Below are 24187 nucleotides of genomic sequence, written 5' to 3'. Positions count from 1 at the left end.
TTTATCTTAGGGTTGAAAAGTTAGCTTACTACATGCTGACTAGTGTCATGTCAACCAGACAAAAATTAGAGTCAATGGAGAGGAGGGAGCCTCAACTGAGAAAATATCTCTTAGTTAGAGTTTTCATTGCCACGAAGAGACACCGTGACCATGGCAACTCTTACAAAGAAAACATTTCATTGGGGTGGCTCACTTACAGTTTCAGAGGTTCAATCCATGGTCACTGTGATGGGGAACGGGCAGCATGTGGGCAGGTGTGGTGCTGGAGCGGAGAGTGCTACATCTTGCAGGCAACAGGAAGTCAACTGACTGTCACACTGAGGGAAGCTTGAGAAAAAGAAACCTCAAAGCCTGCACCCACAGTGACACACTTCTTTAACAAGACCATACCTCCTAATAGTGTCACTCCCTTTGTGATCTTTCAAATCACCACAGCCTCCATAAAATCAAGCTGTAGGCAAGCCACTAAACAGCACCTTACTATGGTCTCTGTATCAGCTTCAGCCTCCAGGTTCCTGCCCTTTTGAGTTCTTGGCCTGACTTCCTCTACTGGTAGACTACGATGTGGAAGTGTAAGACAAATAAATCCTTTCTTCCCAAACTTGCTTGGCTCATGGTATTTAATCATAGCAATAGTAATCCTAACTAGGATGAAAATTGGTATCAGGATAGTGGATTATTGTTGCAGTATACCTGACCATGTTTTGGGGAGGATTATAGAAGGACTTTGGTTCTTTGGGCTCGAAAAGCCATTGAGTGTTCAAAGATTGGTGAGCTGTTCCATGGGGGTTTGGAAGATGAGAATGTTGAGAGAAATGCAGAGGAGGGAGGCCTGTCTTGTGAAGTTCCAGAGGGAAGTTTGAGTCACTTAAGGAGTCTATTGGGGATGTTGCATAGTTTGTATTAAGAATCTGTGGTCCTGGTCAGCAGGGACTGAACAATCAGCTGTGATTAATGAGAGACCAGCATCACTGAAGGAAAACTGGGACAACTGATGCTGGTTACCTGCAGTTGAGAAATTAGCAGGATGAGAAGAAGAGAGTAGCATCATTGAGGTGAATCAGCACACAGAAGCTGTGTTCCAGATACAGCCAAGGTTGTACCTCACACTGGCAACTAAACTTGTCACCCAGATGGTACCAGTTTTCCAGTAATGAAGGGGTCGTGGAGAGCAGCTGAGGCTTGGCACTGTGAGAGGACAGGAGAGGCCATTGGTGAAGGTGCAGCCTCAGTAGCAGTGGAAGCACCAGGACTAAAGGCGTCATGCAAAGAAGTTGAGGCTTGGCACAATGAAGAAAGCCCAGAAGCGGCTATTGATGAAAACGCAGCCCAGGTGCAGCAGACATTTTGAAGATGTCAGTACCATAGGGCAATTGCCAACAATAGCAGCAGGTGTGGACTGGAGCTGGCATACGCTTAGGAGAGAATCTGTGTGGGCTGTAGAGGGTGGAGCCTTAGAAATTACCCAAGGCCAAAAAAAAAAAAAAAAAAAAAAAAAAAGAAAGAAAGAAAGAAATTACCCAAGGCCTTTGGAGGAGCCCAGAAGATCATGAGTAAACCTGAAATCCTGGACACTGAGTTATTTACATGGTTGGTTTGATTTTGCTTCAGTGCTTTGTTCAAATTTTGACTGGGATCTAGTTCTTCCCTCTTGAAGTAAGTAGGTAAGCATTTCACTTGTTTTATAGAGCCCACAGTTGAGAGACTTTGGTTTTTTTTTTTTAAGAGACTGATCTTTTAAAACATTTGAATTTGTAAGATTGTGGCAATTTTTAAGTTTGTAAAATATCTTATGTAATGTGTGATCTTGGGGAGGAACAAGAAAGGAAAGGTTGTGGCTTAATAGTGATGTGTTTGTGTGTCAAGTTGACAAGGAGTCAGTTGTGCTGACTGCTTCTTATTCAATTGGGTGCAAGCTAGAGTTATTGAGGGGGAGGGAGCCTCAACTGAGAAAATGCCTCCATCAGATCAGGCTGTAGACAAGCCACAAAACAGCACCCCTCCATGGTCTCTGCATCAGCTCCTTCCTCCAGGTTCCTGCCCTGTTTGACTTCTTGCCCTGACTTCCTTCAGTGTTGAACTATGATGTGGAACAGTTAATCAAATAAACCCTTTCCTTCCCAACTTGCTTTGGGGCATGGTGTTTCATCACAGTAACAGTAATCCTAACTTGGATGGGTACTGACTAAGCTGCATGACACGAAAGCAGGACAGGGTCTCCAGCTCTAGGGGGATGGGACGTTTGGGGTGGGGAATATGCTGGGTAAGTGGGAAAGATTGCAACTCTCCAAAATACCCAGCTCATGGGGAAGACAGGGCAAGAATATTCACCATCAGGGCTGTTAAGACCACTGTTTGACACCAAATAGGCAGATAAGCCGTTTTTACCTTGTCTAGGGTAACACCCAATTTTACAAGATAAAATAAAGACTGTCTTACTTCCCCTAGTCTCTTGAATTTGTTATTACATAGCAAGGGTCATGTTTCTCACAGTGAGAAACATGAGAATAAGGTAGAGTGATAGACCAGAACACCCTAGTCTTCTGGCCAAGTGCTCAGAGCTCCACACACACATGGACACACCCCAACAGACATAGAACATGTGACCATTTCTGACCACTGTGCCTGTCCGGCTGTTTCAACACTTCTTTGAAAACTGCTGTGACATCTCTGTCTCCCCAGCTCCCGTATTTACCACTTCTGTGTGAGTCAGTTAATCCTCTCTCTGAAACTGTATGAAGACTTACTACAGGAGTAAGGAAAATGGATGAAAGCTGGGCATGGCAGTGCATGACCGTGATCCCAGCACCTGGAAGACTATGGCAGGAGGACCAACAATTCCCGACCAGTCTGAGCCACATTCAATAAACACGAATAAGTGAAAGACAAGCCGGCCCTAGGGTTGCTCAGAGCTGAGAGGAGCTGGCATTATCCTTAGAGCCAGTTCTCAGCTGCTTTTTTTCACTCTAATAACGAGCATTTGGGAGTAAGAGGAATATGGGGAGAGGATGCACGCTGGTAATTCTAAGGTTTTTTGCGGGGAGGAGGGCTACCACACACACACACACACACACACACACACGTGCTTCTGGATACGACAGCACAGCGCCTCCACAGAGCACATCAGAAGTCTCTTTTGACGACTGGGCAGGAGCAAACCAAACTAGCGCCATGGGAAAGGAGCCGCCCTGATGCGACCCCAGTTCTACTGAATCCCTGGTCCCGAGAGGCGGGGCAGGGGCGTGTCTGTCACGTGGAAGTGGCGCGGTGGCGTAGGCGCTGAGCTGCGCAGGCGCGCCGGGTCCCAGGGCCCTCCACTGAGCTCCAGCGGAGAAGGCTGGCCGGAGGCACCTGCGTCCGCTGGAGCCGCTCAGCGAGGCCCGTGACGTCCACGGAGGCGGGGTCCTCGGGGCTCAGGTGAGGATCCAGGCAGGCCTGGAGCCGCGGAGAGTGGATGCCTGATGGAGGATGCGGCTCCAACCTCCCCTGGGACTGCTCTCCGGTTTGCCCTCCGCCCACCCCAGCGATCTAGACAAACTCCACGCTTGGGGCCCAGAGACCCTGTCCCGGACCGGCGCTGTTGGCACCCAGCTGTCTGAATTGTTGGGATAGAGGACTGAGAAAACCCTTGTCCAGTCTCGTGGGGAAGAGGGGTCTGCTCCACGTGGGTTGGAGGCTGCCCGGGGGTGGCAGTAGCTGTCCTGTCTCTGTGCTTGGGTGGCCTGTGAGGAAGTCTCAGAGACACCTGTTCCCCATCTCTTCCAAAGGTTTCAGACCTCTGACTTAGAAAGCCCAGCTGTACATTTTCAAAGCACTGCTGAGGTGTGGTAAAGATGAGCAAAGCACCGTGGCAGCCCATCCTCCGGGTTGTTAGGCGCTGAAGGAGTTGGTGGAGATGGTCGAAGGGAAAGCAAAGAAAGTTAGGGTGCACCCTGGCAGGTATGTGTGGGAAGGGAACCTACCCAGAGTCCAGCTGACACCGTGCCTGCTGTTTTCACAGCCCTGTTACCTGGAAATCAGCTTAACTGGGGGGTTTATTTTTATTTCAACTTTTTTGGGAGCCTAGTCAATGATTTATTTGAAAAACAAACCATCACTTGGGTTTTATTTTGAAAAGCATTCTCATGGAGACTGCTTATAGAGTCTTATATGCTCCTGCTTTGGCCCAGCCCTGGAGACAAAACTGGGGTTCACACTGCACACTCTGATTCCTCAGCAGATACTCATCAGAAAATACTCTGTTTCGTATATTTGGGGTAATCATTGACTAATCCAGAAATGAGTAAGAATTAAACATCTTCGGGCAGTCTTTGTAAAGAGCTTATAGCATCTTCCATGTCTTTTAATCCTGACTCATCTCTGTAGAAGGTGATTCAGGAATTGTTCCCACTTTACTGATGCAAAACAGTGCCTGGTGCAGGTTCATACAGCTTGTAGGAATTGGACCCAGGTGTCCGTTCTTCCCTCTCTTCCCTTTTCTTCCTTTTCTTCTTCCAGGCAGGGTCTTGTTATGTAGATTAGGGTGACTCTGGGTTTTCCCAAAGCCTCTTTGAATTTGTAATCCTCCTCTCTCAGCCTCTTGAGTGCTGGAATTTGAAGCCTTGGTTTCTAATAATCATCTCAAACTTGTGTAGCACCAGAAGGCTTGGTTAGGTCTGGAATTCTAAGGCTCATGCCCAGGCTTTGTTCGTATCTCGGGTTAAAGGCAACTCTCCTGCTAGTTGGCAGTCTGCCTCTGTGAAATGTTAAGCCCCGAGTCTATTTGGACGGAGGCTTGTGTGGCAGGAACTGTACAGAGGTGCTGTAGAAGGAGCCATCCTCACCTTTGAGCTCAGTGCCCTCTGCCAAGGGAGATTGCAGCTGAGCATTGCCCTTTGCCTTTGGCCCGGCTGGCACAAAAGACAGTGTTGGGGAGCCAGAGCTAACTCAGACATGTGCTGTGGAGAATGTAGACACGAGGCAGGACTCCTCCAGACCTAGAATGTCCACCTCGAAAGCAGACTTGCAGGGACTTAGCTGGGGAAGTTGTCCCGTGTTAGGTATCTGTTTTGCCCTCCTAGGAACAGTGAGTGCATCTGAGCCCTGCAAAAGATGACAATAAGACAATGCTAAACCCAGTGGGGTGGTGCATGCCTAAAATCCCAGCACCGAGGAGGCTGAGGTAGGAGAGTTCTAGGCCATCCTGGGCTACATATCATGACCTTGTCTTTTTAAAAATGGAAAGAAAAAAAAACCTATCAAAGCCTTTTCAGTTTTCTAGAGTGCTGTGCTGCTGGGTTTCATGTTGTTCTTCTTGAACGTTCCTTATGAAGGACCTCCCTCACCTTTTCTGAACTCAACGGTCATCATCCTGCCTCAGCCTCCTCAGTGCTGGGATTACAGACGTGTGCCAATACTGCACTCAGTTTGTTTCCCAGAAGACCCTAAGGTGATGAGGGATAACATGGCCTCTTGGGACCAAAATGAGAGTTAGGATTTGTTTGCTGGAACCCAGTGTATTTTGAAGGTTTGTCTTTCTCTTCCTGTCCACATTCATGCAACTTGAGAGAGCGGGTCTTCTAGGCCTTGGCAGGAAACTGAAAAGTCGGCTGAATGGCCTGACCTTTGGGGGGAATCACTTCTCAGAGGAAAGGACCTTCCCAGTCAGCTGTATCCCTTACTCTTTGCTGTGCCTCAGTGTCCCAGTTGCTGATTGCGTTATCTTGTACTCCTAGCACCTCTTCAAAATTCTGACTCTAGTGTCTCAGTGGAGGGCTGGGATAGAGCCAGGCATTCCCCTGCCCCCCTCCCCTTCACCTCTCCCTGTGAACAGAGCAGAAAGTTGAAGATTTTGGTAAATGAGTGACAGCTCACTGCAGGTGGCCAGTTCCACAGGTGGTCTGAGGACTCTTCTGTTGCTCACTGTGTTTTTAAGCGAGTATTTACCACTGCTAAGCTGGTATTTATGATAGCATCTAGAAATAGCATGGCCTTGTTACTGTGTATAGGAAAAAAATGCAGACGAGCTTCTCAGTAGAGAATGGGCAGTGTGAGCCTTAAGAAAACATTTGGCATTGGTTTGTAAGCTTCTTGCCAAGGATTGGGCTTGGGAGAGACTGGGGTTCTCTCCAGACGCCAAGCCCCATCCAGGAGGAGTCTTGCTCTCAGCTTGCTTAAGGCCAGTGATCCAGTTTCAGCACTGGCTGCACTTGACTCCAATGTATGTACATGTTATTCTAGCCTTCGGGGCCTGGTTCATGGCTGGCTGTGTGGAACCTTGGGAATCCAAAGCAGGGTAAGCTGGCACGGATTGGGAGTTGAGAAACCCAGACCTGAGTCCCACATTGGCACTGATGCTCTTCTTACCCATGTGACTTTTTGGGTTAGCCAGCTCCTCATTTCCTCAATAAAGGAATTGCTGAAGTAGAGCTTTAAGAGCAGAGGACAGTGGAGGAGAGGAGAGCTGGGAAACATCTTTCCAGTCTGTTCACTGAAGGCCCGAGGCAGGGAAGCCACGAGCCTCCTCCTTCCCCTTGATTTCTCTCACTTTTCTTTCTTCCTTCCCCTGGGGCTGCCCCAGGCCAGCTTTTTCTGAGGTGGGAAGAGTCTCTGGGTGAGGCTGGGCAGGGCAGGTGTTCTCTTGATGTTTAGAATTTCTTGCTGTCCCTACATGTTTGAGACATGAGTTAACCCACCCCATGCTGATGCTCTGTGTTTGTTAAGACTCTATCGGTTCCTGCCCAGAGGCAGCGCTTTGAACAGGCAGGAGAAAGTGAGAATATGCTCATACAGCGGGTGCTCAGTAGTGCTGGGTACCCTCAAGGCTCTCCCTGTAGAAGTAGTCCTTGGGTGCTGCAGAGTCTGGATGTGAGAGGGGAAAGAGAGGATTCCCAGTTCCTTCTGTCTATTTAGTGACTACACTCTGGACTCGGCTGTGTCAGCTCCCCTTGCCAGTGAGCAGCAGAGCTGGGACTCGATGCAAGGTCACTTAAATCCCAAGCTTGAGTGTTTTCTCTAGTGCCAGGCTAGCCATGTCCAGAATTACCTTCCACACAGAGGTGAAATTGGGCAGCAACAGGATAGTCCCAACTTTGCTCCACTGTGAAACTTCAGGGGTAAAATTTAAATCCCTTTAGGGGTTTGATACATTACATGTACATTATAGTACCTGTATTATAGGTAGCAGATCCTTGGTAAGTGCTGTTGATAAAGTAGTGAATTTCCCTTGTCTGTGTACTGTGAAGTCAGACAGATAACCAAAACACAACACATGAAGCCCGTTTTTCACAGTGTGAAGAGGTGTGCATATGTTAACACATGTGTGGGCCCTGTAATCAGATAAAGCATTCATTTGCCAATGCTTTCAGGAAAGGGTTTTAGCAAAGTATTATTTATGCTGGGTCCTACTAACAGGTAGGTGTTCATCTTGTTGGTGTGCAGGATGAGGGAATTCTCAGGAAAGGAACAACATGAGAAGTAAATAGTATGATCTTGCAACGAGAGTAGTGAGGCCAGGAGTGAGACCAGAATGGTGAGCTGAAGTTAGGCCCTGGCAGCGCTGGTGAGAAGATGTTCATCCTAAGAGAAGGTGAAATGGAAGATAGGAGTGATCAGATCACACTGGCTTGGGACACCTCCGCTTTCCTTTTCTCTTTCTCTCTTTCCCTCTCTTTTTCTCTCCTTCCCTCTTTCTCTCCCTTTCCTCTTCCCTCCCCCTTTGGTTTTTTGAGACAGGGTTTCTCTGTGTAGCTTTGAGCCTTTCCTGGAGTTCACTTGGTAGCCCAGGCTGGCCTCGAACTCACAGAGATCCGCCTGGCTCTGCCTCCCGAGTGCTGGGATTAAAGGCGTGCGCCACCACCGCCCGGCCTTCCCTCCCCTTTTAATACAACTTTCCACGTGGATGGATGCCGTGTCTGCATGTTGTGAGCAACTTTCCACCACACCATGCCGCCACCTGCCGGATCTGCATGGCACCTTGGCTCAAACCCGCCAAGGCCTCTTGCGTGCTGTTTTACAACAACTCTGGGTACAGCATGGAGAGTGAAGTGTAAAGAACCAAAGTAGAGCCAAGTTCATTTGGTTCTGGGGAGTTCAGAATAATGGGGGTTTGGGCTTAGACTCTAGCAGTGAGCTGAGAAGAGGCTAATGGACACATATGAGATGAACAGAACTCTGACTGATAAAATGTAGGCAGTGAGAGCCAGAGAAAGGAAAACTGACTCTAGGTTTCTGGCTTGAACAGCTGACTGGATACTTGTATCCTTCACTCAGTAGGGATGGAGGTCAGTTTTGGATCTACCGGGACAGATCCGTATAAAACCCCTGACCTGGAAACTTTGAGTCAGTGACAGGAATAGGGAGTTGGAGGCCTTGCCAAGCTAGTGGGTGAGATGCTGGACTAAGGTGAGGTCTCCCAGGAAGAGTGTAGGGGTTCAGAGAAGCCACTTAAATGGCAGAGAAAGAGGGGAAAAGAGAGGTGATAAATAGATACCAAGTAAGCATCCTTAGTCCAGCTGACTTCCTGGATCTAGACTAAGAAGTGGGTACAGATAAAGGCCGCACGAAGAGCCATGGACAAAAGGTCCTATCCCTTTGATGCTGTGAGTGTGACATGTGGACTGTGTTAAGAGCCTGGCTTAGTGTGCACCCATAGCAGAGGGGAGTCTGCTGACACTTAAGAAATGTTGCAGTCTGCATGACTGCAAATGACTCAAGTCTTTGCTAAATTGTCTGAAGGGCTAGGGGGCCTTGGCAGCTGGCCACTTGATGTTTTCTGGAGATTAACCATTGGCAGCTGAAGGAGCCCCGGGGTTTCTGTGTGGCCCAGTCCTGCCTGTGGAGCAGCTAAGCTTAGGGGCTTAGGCAAGACTCCAAAGCCCCACCCACGTCCAGCCCTCCCTGTGCCTGCACACCCTGCCTGCGCACCCTGTGGGCCAGAATCTCTTGTCAGCAGAAGCAGAGGTGTGGACGCGCCTGATGGTAAGTGCAGTCCCCAGGTTTGGCCTGTTGAACGATGGATCTAGGGGAGGGGGCACCAAGCTGGATGAAGCATGAATGAGCAGGGGAGCCATGGTGGAGTGAGTGAAGAACAAGAATGTTGGGGCTCCAAAGTGCACTGTTTGTGTTGATATCAGAGGATGTCCCTGTGGTCTAAGGAGCGGTGGCACTCCTTCATTTTGGCGTTGAGAGGCTGGGCCTGGGGAAGGTGGCAACAGTTTGGCTTAGGGCATCCAGCTGGGTTTCCTTTACCTACCTTCAAGTCTCCCGAGACCCGAGCTGCCACTCTGAGCTCTTACAGCTGCTGTTTATTTGCAGTCTTATCCAGCTTCACCTTCTGGGAGACAAGGGGATCAGATAACCCCCACCCCACCCCACGCCACCCCACCCTCCCTGGGGGAGATGAGTAGTATAGCTGTCAGGTGGGGCTGGCTCCTCCGTAAACAACCTTGCAGTTCTCATTTAGAGAGACTGGCCCTTTCCTTAAGGAAGGGGAGACAGAGGGGGAAAAAAGAGAAGGGACAGCTGGTGTATGGTAAATTTCCTTTAGACCAGACATAGCCTGACTGTGTTTGATGGCTGAAAACAATGAACTGCCTGTTTGAAAGTTTCCTGAAGATGGAGGTTCATGTCCTTGACCCCCACAGACCTGCTTCTGAATGTGTGGAGAGTCCAGGTGTGACAGCAGGAAGACTAAGCTTTGGAGTGCTGCTCCTGTGTACTACAGATGGCAGTATTGCTGCTACCTGCTGGCCCTGTGGCTGTAGGGGAATCACTGAACTCAGAACCTTAGTGTTGCCCCTGCAAAGAGGCTTCACAAGACAAAATCCAAGGCTACTGGCCACCCTGCTTCTCTGTTCAGTGGTCTTGGAGGCACATGTGGAAAAGCACTGACGGTTCCATCCAGAGTTAAAACCTCTCTTCCTGTCCTCCCTGTGGGAATAACTGATTCAGGGTCTCCTAAGTCTGTGCATTGAGTTGTCATGGTATCTGTTCCAAGACTTGCCAGGAGAGAGGTTGCTTTGAGCTCCGGAAGCTAGATACTTCTGGGGATCAGAGTTTCCACTGCTTATCACTAGCAGAAGAGCCACCCGCTAGGGTGGGAGCAGCTTGAGCCTGTTTGCAGAGAAGTCTGCCTCCCATGGGTACTGCTGATAAAGCCTGTGATACAGAGCCTGGATGGGGTGCACTCCCCCAGAGGAGTGCATCCCGGTAGGGGTGGGGCTAAGGGTAGAAAACATGCCTGGGGTGGCTTTGACACCCACATCTTGGATCCAAGTTAAGGTAGGGAATGGAGACATGGTAGGGTAGTCTCTGGGACATGTGAATTTGAGTCCTTAGGGTATCTTCAGCACACAGTCAGATCCTGCAGAGGAGAGTTGAGTCTGTTGGGTGGTTCATTCCTACCGTAGACCAATCCCTAGTAACCTAAGCACACAGAATGAAGTGGGGTCCTAGTGAGGCCTGAGAATAAATGAGATCCTAGGATGCCATGAGAGCCACATGGAAACACAGGTACAGTCAGATGACTTTCAGAAGGTGGGCTGGATGGAGCCCCTATTGCCCTTATAGGGGTGGGCCACTTCTGGATTTCCTCTCCCAGAGGCTCCCAGTCAGTCTTCCAGGCTAGGCTCAATCATTCCTGGTGCAGCCAAGCTTTCACTTTGTGAACTGGGTTCCACACCAATTCCAAAGCCACTACCTCTTTTTCTGTGGCTGCCCAGACTGGCTCTCTTCCTTGTGGCACCACAACTCAAGTGTTCTTACTCTGCCAAGCTGCCTAACCTTCCTACTGATTTTTTTCCCCATTACTCTGTGAACTGAGCCTATGTCTCCTTAAGGATCGTGTGTCATACTAAGTTCTCCCAAATTGCCATTTAGTCAACAGGTCAATTCTAAATAAATCTTAAAAATAAATGTTCAGTCTAGTTGAGTTGAATGCCCTTGTGATCATTGAGCAAACCAGCCAAATGTTTATCATTGGGTGATGGGGAAGTGGAGCCTGGTGGCCTCTAAGAGTTCAGTAGGGTTATGTTGGTAGGATAGGAGGTCCCTGGACTCCCTGAATGTACTGCTGGGTTCTAGGAGTCCATTTGTAGGGTAGATGCAAGCTGGGCCATGACTCTTCTTACAGAAATGCTTACATATCTGTGACCAAATGACAGCAGTCATGTGCTCCTGAATTATGTACACCTGCTTGTAATCCAAAACTGTTGTAAAAGGCACAAAGGTCCTAACATTTTTTCCAGGCTGTGTGGACTCTTCTGTTTACAGCAGGTGTCTGGGAGCAGCGATTGCCCTCCTAATTGTTCTGTGAACTATAATCCAGTAATGTGTAACTTTGCCAAAGAAAAATTGGAAGCAGGCTTGTGGAACATTCTTTCCTGCTTCGCCCAAGAACTTGATTGTATGTAAGTCATGTTCATCACTCAACTGTATTGAATCCACTTCAGTACTTGTTTGTGGTGAGCCACTGACCATAGACCACACTTTGTGTGGTTCTAAGGAAGCCTTCCCTCCCAGCTGAAATCCTTTACATCAGCGATACAGTGGCAGCCACCACTCCTTCAAACACCCACACTGGCTGCCTCTTCTTTTCCTTTTTCCAAGTGTATCAGTACCAGATCTCTCTCCCTCTTCCTCTCCCTCCCCCCTCTCTTTCTCTCTCTTTAATGTCTTGTTTATTTGGCCATCCCTTGCCTGGAGTTCTCTTTTAATTAATTAACTGGTTAATTTAATTTTAATGATACTGAGGATTAAATCTAGGACCTTGTTCACACTAGGTAAGTTTTCTACCAAGAGCTAGTCCCATCCTCTTTTTGCTTTGAGACAGTGACTCAATAATTATTTCCCAGAAGGACATTGACCTTGATAGGATCCTCCTGTCTCATCCTGCTGAATAGCTGAGGTACAGGCCTGTGCCACTAGACCTGGCCTCTCTTTTATTTCCTAACTCAAATTTGAACTTCTGAGGCTGGCTTCAGTACTGGTCTGGTCTACCCTTTCCTTCCCAAAGTCATCACCGTGGCTCACTTCCTCCCTCCTTAAAGCCCCCTCTCATTGCAGAGATGTGCATTTCCCAAACTTCGCTTGGTCTTGGGAGAAATTTCCAGGTCAAATCCTGCAGGGTAGAATTAAGTATGTTGGGTGATTTACTACTGTCCCTGTCTTGTCCCCAGTCATCCAAGCACACAGAGTCAAGCTGAGAGAAGTACTTGGGGAAGTTCTGGGGTGAGTAAGATCTTAGGGTGGTGTTTGAGCCAGCAGGAGCACTGGGGTTTGGGGTAGTTGTCAGGAGAAGGCGGGCTGGATGGAGTACTGCTGTTTTGGGGTGGGATGTGTAGTCGGGTTTTTCTTTGGGCTGCCAGCTCACAAATAACAACATGGAGACTTACTAATTATAAAAGCTTGGCCTTAGCTTATGTTTGTCCCATTAACTCTCCTAACTTAAATTAACCTGCTTTTATTCATCTACATTTTACCATATGGCTTTTTACCTTCTTTCATTCTGTATGTCCAACTCCCTCCATGTCTCGTTGGCATCTCCTCTGTGCCTTGATTATCTCCTGCTTCCTCTCTCTCTCTCTGCCCAGAAGTCTCTCCAATACCTCCTGCCCAACTATTGACCATTCAACTCTTTATTAAACCAATCACAGCAATGTATCTTTACACAGTGTACAAATATCCCACAACAGGCATGATTCTGGATTTACCACCCAGAGACACAAGGATACCCAGTTTCAGGGAGTCTTCCTAGTGAGGTGACCAGGCCCCAAATGGGAACAAATAGGCTCCCCTTCTCTATGCAGACAGCTTCGGCTCAGCCTCCTCTAAAGAATTTTGCTCCTTCTGATGTGACACAGACCCTACTCCCTGCCCTCCCATTCATCTAGCAAATATCAGTGCAGTTATGTTCTCAGGTGGGGGCGGGGCTGTGGGAAGCATGTCCTCTTGGATATCAGGGTTTTTAACAGTGGCCATCTCTAGGTGGTAGGCTTCGGAGAATATCAGCTTTCTTGTCAGCTGTGGTTTTATGCATTGGCACAGTTGAAACTGTTTTTTGTTTTGTTTGTAATGGAAGCCTATTTCAATTCTATAATGAATGAGAAAGCTATTCTCAGTTGGGAGAAATTGACTGAGATTATCTGTCTACCCTGAGTGAGGCCCTGCTGGGCAGTAGCTGGGGCTTTGATGAATAGAATTCCGCCCTTGTTTCTGGGAAATTCTTAAACTCAAGAGGAAGACAGGGTAACAAAAAAAGTATCCTCTGATGGCAGATGAGAAAGCTGTCTCTACCCAGGGAGGTGATAGCTGAGCCACTTGCCACCCGTGCTGTGAAAGAGAATGAGGCTTGGTGAGGAGAGGGATGTGGGACAGGCTCGGCAGCAAGTCACAGTGAGGCAGGGGTACAATAGAAGCCTCTGGAAGGCTGTCATTTGTCTAATTACTCCTGATGCCCTAGCGAGCTTCTTGGGACACAAACCTGCATGTGTCTGTGCTTTTCCCACGCTCTAACAATGGAGCTCAGACAAGCAGCTGAGCAGCTGTGACCAGTCCTGTCTCCCTGCTCCAGGCCCTCCTCCGCTGGCCTGCTGGCCGGTTGCCCACTGGAGCCTTGGGCAGGAGGTCAGATTGCAGCTGTCCTGTGGGAAGTAACATCTTCCTTCTTCTCAATCTCCAGACATGTCTTTCCTCCAGGACCCAAGTTTCTTCACCATGGGTATGTGGTCCATTGGTGCAGGGGCCCTGGGGGCCGCTGTTCTGTCACTTCTCCTGGCCAACACCGATGTATTCCTGTCCAAGCCCCGGAAAGCAGAGCTGGAATATTTGGAAGACATAGACCTGAAAACACTGGAGAAAGGTAAGGAGTGACTGCCAGCCTCAGTAATTTTCCAGGCTGTTAGAAGGCATGTTTAACTTCTTTAGTTTTCTTCCTAAAATCGTTCCTTTTTCTTGAAGCAATATTAGGGGGAAATCTAATAACAATTTTTAAATTACCAGTAGTTGTACCTCCCTAACACAATCACTTTTACTTTGCTGTATTCCTTTCCATGCTTACACATAGTCACATAAATGTAATCTTGGTATTATTGTCTAATTTATCTTTTTCTTATCGAAGTCATTTTTCACTCTCTATTACTGTTGCCTTAACTGCAGTGATAAATTGCTCCATAATATTTAGTAATATTTTACCATCACTTAATAAGCCAGCTATTCCAGAGAGTATTCTGAAGAATTCCAAGTCTTTTGATAATGTCATAAAGAATAAAATAGAATAAATAGAATTGTCTCAGTTGAATAAGCTCAAGGAACACTACTTATCCAATTCTGTGATCCTGATGCTTGGTACAGGGGCCTGGTGCACAGGAGGGATTTGCACATTGTAAATGGGAGATCTGAGGAGCTGCTGATACTTCGTGCTTATCCTGCCTGTGATAAAGGTGCAGGCAGGAGCCTGTATACCTGTCCTCAGGAGCCCACCTGGAATCCATGGCAAGAGCTGTGAGCCTCACTCAGTCACACTGGCTCTACCCCTGCCAGGTGCATTCCACACAGAGCTGAGGCTCAGTAGGCTTCAGTCATGCTCAGTTGTGGCAGGATTTTCTTGGTAAACATTAGGGCTCACAGATTGGGTGGTCCTCTGGCTAGTGCCCTCAGAGAGAAGCCATCATCATATTCTCAGTAGGTCAGGGATGCTGTGGCTCTGACTCATGGCAGGTAACCTTAGGAAAGTACAGAGAGAGACCTGCCAAGCTTCATTCAGCTTTGTTCAGTCTTAAAAACCTCATGTGACTACAGCCTCCCCTCTTCCCTGTTTTTGTTCACGTTGCATCCCACAGGTACTTGGATAGCTCTGGAGAATACTAAAATAATTAAGGTTCATCCATAATCAGTCCTCACTAACTCTCCCAAGCATCTCCTTGTTGGGTGTCTTCCACTTCATTCTGTTTATAGTAATGCAAGCATTGCAGTTAACATGTTTAGGCTAATTTTAAAAAAAAAAATTGTCAGTTTCACTGGGTGGTCATGGCTCACACTTTTAATCCCAGCACTCAGGAGGCAGAGGCAGGCTGATCTCTAAGTTTGAGGCCAGCCTGATCTACAGAGTTGAGTTCCAGGACAGCTGAGTCGATGCGGAGAAACCCTGCCTTGAAAAAAATTTTTTTTAATTGTTCATTTCTTTGAATATGCATTTAAGGGTACTTTTGGGAAGGGCATCAATATATAAAACTTAGTTTGGGCTCCAAATTATTATTTCAGTGGACATTGCTGCTAGCTTCAGTGCAGTTCCCATTTTGCTAGAAATTATTGCAATTTGGATGTTCTAGTTGAAAGTTGATTTTCATGGGAGAGGGACCTTTGGAGTGTGCATTGTGATCCGTAAGCCTTAGTAGTGTTCCTGGGGAAAATGAGTCTTCCCTGGCTGTGCTTGCCTTTTCCTCCCAGGTGTGGAGTACTCAGCTGGTCCCCTCCAGGCTGGGTTCTGGCCCGAGCTTGGCTCAGTGTAGTTCAGGAGCATCCCAGCGATTGGTGAAGGACTGAGCAGGCCTGGAAGGAGACAGGGACTCTCTATTTCTTCTCTTTTAGAACCAAGGACATTCAAAGCAAAGGAGCTGTGGGAGAGGAATGGGGCTGTGATTATGGCTGTGCGAAGGCCAGGCTGTTTCCTCTGTCGAGCGGTGAGTGCCTTGGAGGAGCTGTTGGAAGGAAAGCATTCTGACAGTGGGGTCTGGAATCTTTGCAGCCAGGACCAAGGGCTTATGTGTGCTCTTGAGCCTTCTGTCGGCTCTGGGCACTCCTGTTATTTGCTCTGTGCATTTGTTCTGACATCGGCTCTAATCCTGGTTTTAACAACTCTGTATATCCTGGTGGGGTTAGTAACAAATCTTCTTTCTCTGTCCTTCACACCTTTTGCCCATTATGGTAGCAGCCATGTCCTGTACTGTCTTTTCATTTAATCCAGGACAGCAACAGGAGCAAATTCTGAGTTCCTGTTGGTCAGCGTAGATGCACACTTGTTGAAATAATGATCTGGAGAGCTGAGGAAACCTCGCTGTCAGCCATCAGCTGCTATGTGATGAAGCTGCAGCGTGCAGGGACCTCCTCAAGGAGGCACTTTCGAGCATTCCTGTGTATGTGCCTCTCCTCGGGACCCACTGGAGTCCATTTCCACTCTCGAACATGGCAGCTCTTCCCTTTGTGCTTGCACAGAGTGAGGAGCTGAGCAGGGTTCGAGTCATACCACTATTGTGGATGCACTTGGCCTGTGCCCTTGAGTGAAGCTGAGGCTCACTTACAGGGTGGTTCCAGGTTGGCCACTCAAATGGAAGCCATCCCAGTAATGGAGAACACCTGTCAGGACAGGAGCTGTGATAATCAGGACACAAAATGCTAGTGCGACAAGGAATTTTGCAGTGGTCTGAGCCTGGCCTTGTCACTCTACAAATAAGTAAAAAGAGGGCCAGGGTAGTCACACGCCCCATATTCTGAGATAACTGCTTTGACTAGGAGAAAATGGATTAGGGTTCTCCTGCCCTTGAAACCACTTGGCTCCTCAGGTAGTCCCCTTGGCCCTGTCAGGATCATCTCTCTCTCTCTCTCTTTTCTGGAAGCCTGGCCCAATACTAAGAGGTTTTTTTCCTGCTTATATATGTGAGGAAGAATCCACTGATGTTGCTGAGTACATACACTTTGCAACACCTTACCTATAAGGCACTTCTTTTTTCCGGCTTTCTCATGTAGCCCAGACTGACCTCACTTGCTATGTAGCCCTTGAATTTCTGGTCTTCCCATCTCTCTCTCCTGAGTGCTGGGATTGCAGACATGCAGCACCATGTCCAATTTTCTGTGATGTTGGGGATTGAACCCAGGGCTTTGTGCGTGTTAGACAAGCACTCTCCCAACTGAGCCACATCTCCGGCCTATTCAGGGCTTCTCAGGGTTACCTTAGAAACACAACCTATTGTCACCATTCTCATTTCACAGAGGAGACAGTGGTGCTGAGGTTGCCACAAAGCCGAGCTACCTGCGTATTGTGTCTTCACCTATTGCTGCTGTAGCAAAATGCCACACATTTGGTGGCTTCAACAGCAGTTATCTTACAGGCTGGAGGTCAGAATTCCCAAGTGGAGTCTGGTTGCATTCCCCTGGAAGCTGCCGTGGGAAGCCCATTTCTTTGCCTTTTCTACCCTTCTAGAGCTCACCAATTTTCTTTTCGTATGGTTTCTCCCTCTTGTTTCTAAAGTCAGCAATAGCTGTTCAAGTCATTGTCACCTCACATCCCTACAATACTGACTTTCTTCCTCTTCTGCATTTAAGACCCCAGTGATGACCTTGGACCCATCCAGTTAACATAGGACCTTCCTACTTTAAGCTCAGGTGATTGGCAAGCTAAGTTTCCTGTCAGTCTCGGTCCCCCCTCCCTTCCTGGTCATGTAACAAGTCACAGGCATTCTGAGTTGGTCATCTTCAGGGGGTTGTTATTTTCTTTCATCTTAGAGGTGGAGTGTAAACTCAGGGCTTTTCACTCCAAGATGCCCCCAGATACAAGCAGAGAAGCTGTTCTGACATGACCTGTTGAAGCCAGTAACACAGAGGGGGTTCCAGCAGCAGCAGCTCTTGGTAATTACAGCCTTTGTTCCTGGGTTCTGTTCTGTGCCCCGGAACAGCATTTTATGGAAACTTACAGTGTCCAGAAAGGTGGGGGGATAGAACTGAGTGACTCAACAGATGCAAGGGCAGGAGTTATATGACTCTGTTTCCTCTTGGTGGCTTTATATGGCGACATTCCCAGAGGAAAGAGCCCAAGAAACCAGTGAACCACGTTTCCAACAGACACCATAGCCCCTCCCTTCCCCTCCAGTCAAAATGTGCTACTCAGTAGCGTTCTTGATAAATATGTTGTAATCAATCCTGTTTTGCCTAGCTGTGCTTTTCTTTCTTTCTTTTTTGTTGTTATCGAAAATAAAGTTGCTATCATATATCACACTGTATTTGTATCAGAAGTGGGCAGGCTACATTTAAAAGAACTTCCTGATGATTTTTTAATTCCAGCATCTAACGTGAAAAAGGAAGTGATTCTTTAGGTTGAAGCTTTTCCATGATTTATACAGTATTGCTTATTCTTCCAGCACATGGTTCACTAGGGTCAAAGATGTCTGTACCAACTCAGCTCTGCCACATCCTCCCCTTGTCCATCTTCAGCTCTTTCTGCCAAGTATTCAGTACCTTCAAACCTCCAGCCATGGTCTAGACACTGAGGTGTCTATGAAACAAAAGACAGAATGTCTAACAGTGAGACATACTTAGGAAACTAAGTGACAGTTGCCTGATGATGACTTGAAGGCTTCGCACAAAAAAGCCACAAGCAGAAGACCGAGAACATGCTTGAGAAGTAGGACAGGTCCAGGAGCTCTTTCTAGAACAAGGATACCTTTCCAGTATGTTAGATTAGAGCTGGAAAGGGAAGGAGGTTTCTAGCAGGGATGGGGGGGGAGGGGCTTGCACTGAAGCCTGGAGGCCACACTCACATGGCCTGCAAGCATGTGTCTGATGGACCCTTGGGCTGGTATGGTCTAGTGCAGGAATAGGCTGGAAGACGAGGTGGAAAACCTGTCCTGGCTGAGTGTGTTTGGGAGCAGCCACTGTTACAGAGGCCCCCTGAGGTATTTCTCTTTCCCTCTTTGAGAAGATGAGAAGCCTGGGCTGGGAATCCACCTGAAACCCTGTCCTGAGGTCTAGTGTCTAACTAGGACAGACACATGGCTGGGCTACAAGGCCTGACTTGTCTCTGGGATTTTGTCACCTTTATTCCCCTGCTCAGTGTCAGCCATGCCCTGGGCCGTGGTTTGTTTGTTTTTTAACAGCACAGCTTCAAGTGCTCATGTGCGTGAACCTTCTTGTCTTCTATAGGAGGCAGCAGACTTGTCCTCCCTGAAGCCCAAGTTGGATGAACTAGGTGTCCCTCTCTATGCTGTGGTGAAGGAGCAGGTTGGGTCAGAAGTGAAGGACTTCCAGCCTTACTTCAAAGGGGAAATCTTCCTGGATGAAAAGGTGAGTGTGTTGTGGCTGGAGAGATGCCTCGGTGCTTGAGAGTCCTTCCTATTCTTCCCGAGGCCCCTCATTTAGTTCCCAGCAGCCATGTTGAGTGGCTGACCACAGCCTGCAGCACCAGCTCCAAGGGGTCCAGTGCCCTCTTCTGGCCTCTGTGAACACTTCTCTCACATGCACAGACTCACACACAAATGCACATATACATATAATTAAAAATAAAATACAGAAGGAAAGAGTGTATTGTGGACTTGTGGGCCCTAGGCTTGTAGGTGTGGTACTTAGCTGGGAGAGGTCCAGCATAGCCCAGGCAGACTCTGCAAAGTTGTTTGCCATTATTACTAAAGCCTTTCTTGTTGATTGGCCCAGGAGGGTAGGAAGTAGCAGAAAACCCTCTGCTCCTTTGCACAAACCTTTGCCCCTTAATTTTGCAGCTGTGTCTCCCTTCTCTTCCCCTGCACAATGTTGTAAGTGGAGGCAGATTGGAACTACCTTCAGACCTGAAGTTGATCTCAGTGGTAGACTGCTTACCTATCATGTGCAAGGCCCTGGGTTCAATCCCTGCATCACAAAAATAACATAAAATAATACAATAAAATAAAAAGGCTTTTTCTTTCTTCTTTCTTTCTCTCTTCCTTCCTTCCTCCCTCCCTCCCTCCCTCCCTCCCTCCCTCCCTCCCTCCCTCCCTCCCTCCCTCTCTCTCTCTCTCTCTCTCTCTCTCTCTCTCTCTCTTTTAAAAGTCAGAGCTGGCAGATTTTTATTTCCCTAGGCATTTGAGTGTGCCCCTGAGTGGAGTGATGTGTTAGGCTGGAAAAAGAACATGAGGTAGCAGGCTCTGGGGCTTTTGGCTCTTGGCATTCTTCCTGTGGATGAAAGACATGAAGACTACTCACACAAGATCTTCCTTGCTCCATAGAAAAAATTCTATGGTCCTGAGAGGAGGAAGATGATGTTCATGGGCCTCATCCGTTTGGGTGTGTGGTACAACTCCTTTCGGGCCTGGAATGGAGGCTTCTCTGGAAACCTAGAAGGTGAAGGCTTCATCCTCGGAGGGGTTTTTGTGATGGGACCTGGAAAACAGGTAAGATCTGTGTTTACTACAGACCTGTGGGTTTCTGGAATTGGGGCCCCAGACAGGGGCTGAGACTGGGGGCAGGGATCTCCATGTTTAGAGTGGCCCATCCTTCCTCCCAGCAGTTGTAACTGTATGCTTGCCTCTTACACACACACTTTATAGTCATCCCAGGAGACAGTCATGCTGCTCATACTGCAGATGATGAACTTGAGACTGGGAGGAGGTAAGCAGCTATACCAACGAGCTTGGTCCAGGGTGTCACTGCAGGGACCTGAGCCCAGGTGTTCTCATTTCAAGTTGTTTCTGTATTCAACCAGATATCTCACTTTTATTCTATTTGTGAATATACTCATTTGGCATGTTCTCAAACCACCAAGGATGGATACAGAGAAAACCAGCCTGATGAGGGAGGGTGGCAAGGAAGTATGAGACAGACTGTGCTTTTCCTATGGAGATCTTGGTGTCAGGCCTGTGCCTGGAGAAAGAACCTATTCCTCTGTGGACAGGGTGTTAGGAATCCTGGTAGTGAGGACCCAGAATCGAATTGGGGACTGTGAGGAAGAGTATGGAAAAGAGAGATGAGGTCTCTGTAGGCCTGGGAGGCAGGTGGACACTCCACATTAGGCCTTGGGTCTTCCAGTGGACATGGAGCAGGCATGGCTCACAGAAGAAGGACCTAGAGACAAGCCTGACTGGAAACCTTGGTATGCCATGTATATATGTAGGGAGTGGTTGGGTTTCTGTTGTTTTGTTTTGTTTCTGTAGGAAAGTGGCCTAAGTCTGCATTGTTGGACCTCACAACATAAGAGAAATAAGAATGCGAATAGAAATCTTTGAGTGTTAATCTTTGATTCTAATCTTTTAAAAACACCATTGGTAATTATTCTTACTTATTTGTATTAAAATTTAGCAATAAATGGTGTCTAATTTGACATAGTTCTGTTTGTTAATTTCTAGTAAATATATCAAAATGTCTTAATGGTAATGGCTGCTAAGCACCTGCCTTGTCTCAGGTGCCCATATATATGGTTTCGTGTCTTCCATATGAGCAGTCTGGGATGGTAGATTTTCTCATTCCCATCTCCATGTAAGGAAGTGGGCCTAGAGACAGGAAGCTGGTCAACCAGACAAGGCTGATAAACAGCACAGGAAAAATTAAACTCAGGAACTCAGAAGGATTCCGCCTCACTGCATCTACAGATTGTCCTCAGAAGTGGTTCTCAGTGACCTGGTCCAGGTGACCTGCAAGATGGCCCTTTTCTTCCCACCCTGGCCCTGTGGGGTGTCATTGTCTTACTTCTGCCCCCTGTGGTGTCCTCTAGGGCAGGGTTTGGCACACCTGCTAGCCTTTTCTTGCCTGGTGATGACTCACTTGGTATGCATGGCTGGGCTAGCACATTCCCGCTGTTGTTAGGTGTGGTGCTTGTTGGTTCTTCGTGGAGTTTCTGGAAAGGTGGAGGGTGAACTGGGATGACTAGGCATCAGGACTCACCTGAGTTCCTCGTGGAGGTAGTTCTTCCAGCCCTGTTATGTCAAGTGCCTCTACATATGGTTTTTTTTTTTTTTTTTTTTTTTTTTAAATAATGATTTGTGAAGCCTAGTTACTTTAAGGAAATGCATATGCCACACAGAGATTCTAAAAAGAGCAAAATAGTGGAAGGTGGGTGGAGCCTTCCTGTCCGTTACTGAAGACAACCCACTGGGACAGAACTGAGGGCAGCTGGCTTGCTTTCTTTCTTAGCAGTGATGGGGACCATTTCCCATGCCATTATCCATTCCTCCCCGAATTTTCACTGCCTGCATTTGGCTTACTGAGCAAGTAATTGCAATTTCCTCATTCACTTCCCGATAGTCAGCACAGCATGGTGGGCTTTTAATTCTTTATTTGTGTGTGTGTGTGTGTGTGTGTGTGTGCGCGCGCACACGCGCGCGCGCGCACACACACACACTCGAGCAGGAATGTACATACACAATGTGTGTGTGGAGGTCAAAGGACAACTCCCAGGAGTTGGTTCTCACCTTCCTATGCAAGATCCAGGGATTGAACTCAGGTCGTTATCCCTGTATATTGCAAGTGCCTCTACTGGACAAGCCATCTTGCCAACTGATTTTTCTTTTCCTTTTTTTCTTTTTTCTTTCCTTTTCTTTCTTTCTTTCTTTCTTTCTTTCTTTCTTTTTTTTTTTTTTTTGTCTTTATAATGATAGAACAAATTACAGATCATTTAAAACTTAAGGCTAGTGTCCAGATACAGTGAGGTAAAGAAATTTGATGATTCCTGATGATATCATTTCACTACTTCAGAGTAACTGGGATATCCTATGTCTTAGTGCATTTTTTTTTCCACAGTATTGGAAGTGTGACCCCAGTTTCTTAAGACTAAGGGAAAGAATGGGTCTGCCTTCCCAGGTGGTCATTTAGCACCAATCAGAGTGGCCTCTGAGCTCCACTTCGTAGGTTTTTTCTGTTTTTATTCACTTTTCTCCAGATGGAATCTACTTTTATCTGCCTGTTATCCAGGAACCCTTCCACCCACCCTTGTTGTAGTTAACCATGCCTGGCTTTATGTGTCCCCAATAATGGGACATGGCTTCCTTAGAAGACTAGACTCTTCAAGGGCAGGTGCTGAGTTTGATTTAGATCTGGGCTCCTGGCTGCCCAAGCACAGAGCTTGATGGACAGCTGGTGCTCAGAGTCTTTCATGAGTGGAAACTGACATCCCTTCCTGTTTCTGCTTTAGGGCATTCTTCTTGAGCACCGAGAAAAAGAATTTGGAGACAAAGTGAACCCACTGTCTGTTCTGGAAGCTGTAAAGAAGATCAAGCCACAGACTCCTGCTGCAGGGAAAAGCTGATCATATACAACAGCTGGCTGGGGGAGAACAGGGCCTGCACGTGTGTTCACTGGATGAACGATGCTTCCACCATGGCCCCAAGAGCTAGGAGCCGTTGTACCATAGTCACTAGGGATTGATGATATATTAATATTGTCTTCTGTGTAGGCTCAGTAGGGCAAATAGGTCCCAGACAAAACTGATCAAGATCTAGCAAATCAGTGAGAATTATTTGAAGAGAGATCTAGAAAATCCAAGGCTTAAAGTTGACTGCTACACCTCCTTTCAAATGTATATAGCCTGATTGCTGGTATTTGAAGTGAATCTTTAAATCCAAAATCTAAGAAAAATGGGGCTAAGAAATAGCTCAGTGGTAGAACATTTACCTCACATGCACAAGGCCCTGGGTTGAATCCACAGACACACACACACACACACACACACACACACACACACACACACACACGCTTCTAAGAAAAGTTGATGATTGGCTTGACCATTAGAGAATATAAGGCTTCTGTTTGGTGTGTTTTCTGTTAACAACTTGTATGTAATGTCAGTGGACCACATACAGCAATTGCTGTGTTCCAGAATAGTTTGATAAAGGTAAATTACAACGTGAAGTTTCTTGTGGTCTTCCATTCTGAACTCAGAGATTTGTTTCACTGGAAAACTGTCACCTCTGGCTCTAATAAAAGTATGCATCCAAAATCACCTCTGTACACAAGTTTTTTTTTCCCTTGGTCCTCTTGCTTCAGGTTCCTAAGTTCAGGTCTAATAGGCATGAGCCACCACACCCAGCAAGACACAAGGTTTTCTGTTGATGAGTAATAAAAAAAGAGTTGCTGTATTGCTGGCTAAAAGTGAAAAATCTATATTCTCCTGGGAGGAGTAAGGAGGGGCAGCTCCAGTGACTGTGATCTAAGGGGGTTGAAAATTACCAGAAAGATGCATTCCATCATGCTTTTTAATAGTTTTACTGTCTTCTCTGGAGGAATGATCTCTGCATTTAAATTTGGCAACTGCTTTCCTGTTGGTCTTATGGTCTAATCTAGTAAGTCAAAAAAAGAAGGACACACTGAAGATGAAATACGACTCCATGATTTTGTTGTGTTTGAATTTTGTCTTAGAAATATAAGGTCAGAGCACGGCAGTGGTGGCACGTGCCTTTAATCTCAGCACTCAGAGGCAGTGGCAGGTAGATCTCTGATTTCAAGGCCAACCTAGTTTATAGAGTGAGTTTCAGGACAGCCA

At 47.3% G+C, this 24187-nt stretch overlaps 1 protein-coding gene across 5 annotated transcripts; it reads left to right on the top strand.

Annotated features, from left to right (window-relative positions):
- Positions 1–3254: 3254 nt before the first annotated feature.
- On the top strand, positions 3255–23647 carry Prxl2a (peroxiredoxin like 2A). Of its 5 annotated transcripts, XM_076544437.1 has the most exons (7): positions 3325–3417; positions 12156–12207; positions 13675–13837; positions 15565–15656; positions 18889–19029; positions 19944–20108; positions 22841–23647. In XM_076544437.1, exons 3-7 carry the CDS (start codon positions 13693–13695, stop codon positions 22952–22954), a joined length of 657 nt encoding a protein of 218 aa, XP_076400552.1. In that variant the 5' UTR covers positions 3325–3417; positions 12156–12207; positions 13675–13692; the 3' UTR covers positions 22955–23647. The 5 variants fall into 5 exon arrangements, with proteins under 5 accessions (XP_006997332.1, XP_006997328.1, XP_076400552.1 ...); XM_006997270.4 differs by lacking the exon at positions 12156–12207 and having other exon boundaries at positions 3255–3417; XM_006997266.4 differs by lacking the exon at positions 12156–12207 and having other exon boundaries at positions 3259–3417; positions 13658–13837.
- The last annotated feature ends 540 nt before the right edge of the window (positions 23648–24187 follow it).

This window comes from Peromyscus maniculatus, chromosome 9 (assembly GCF_049852395.1).
Source record: "Peromyscus maniculatus bairdii isolate BWxNUB_F1_BW_parent chromosome 9, HU_Pman_BW_mat_3.1, whole genome shotgun sequence".
NCBI classification, from domain to species: domain Eukaryota; kingdom Metazoa; phylum Chordata; class Mammalia; order Rodentia; family Cricetidae; genus Peromyscus; species Peromyscus maniculatus.
Note: the sequence above shows the minus strand (reverse complement) of the source record. Positions and strands in the feature narration are given on the sequence as shown.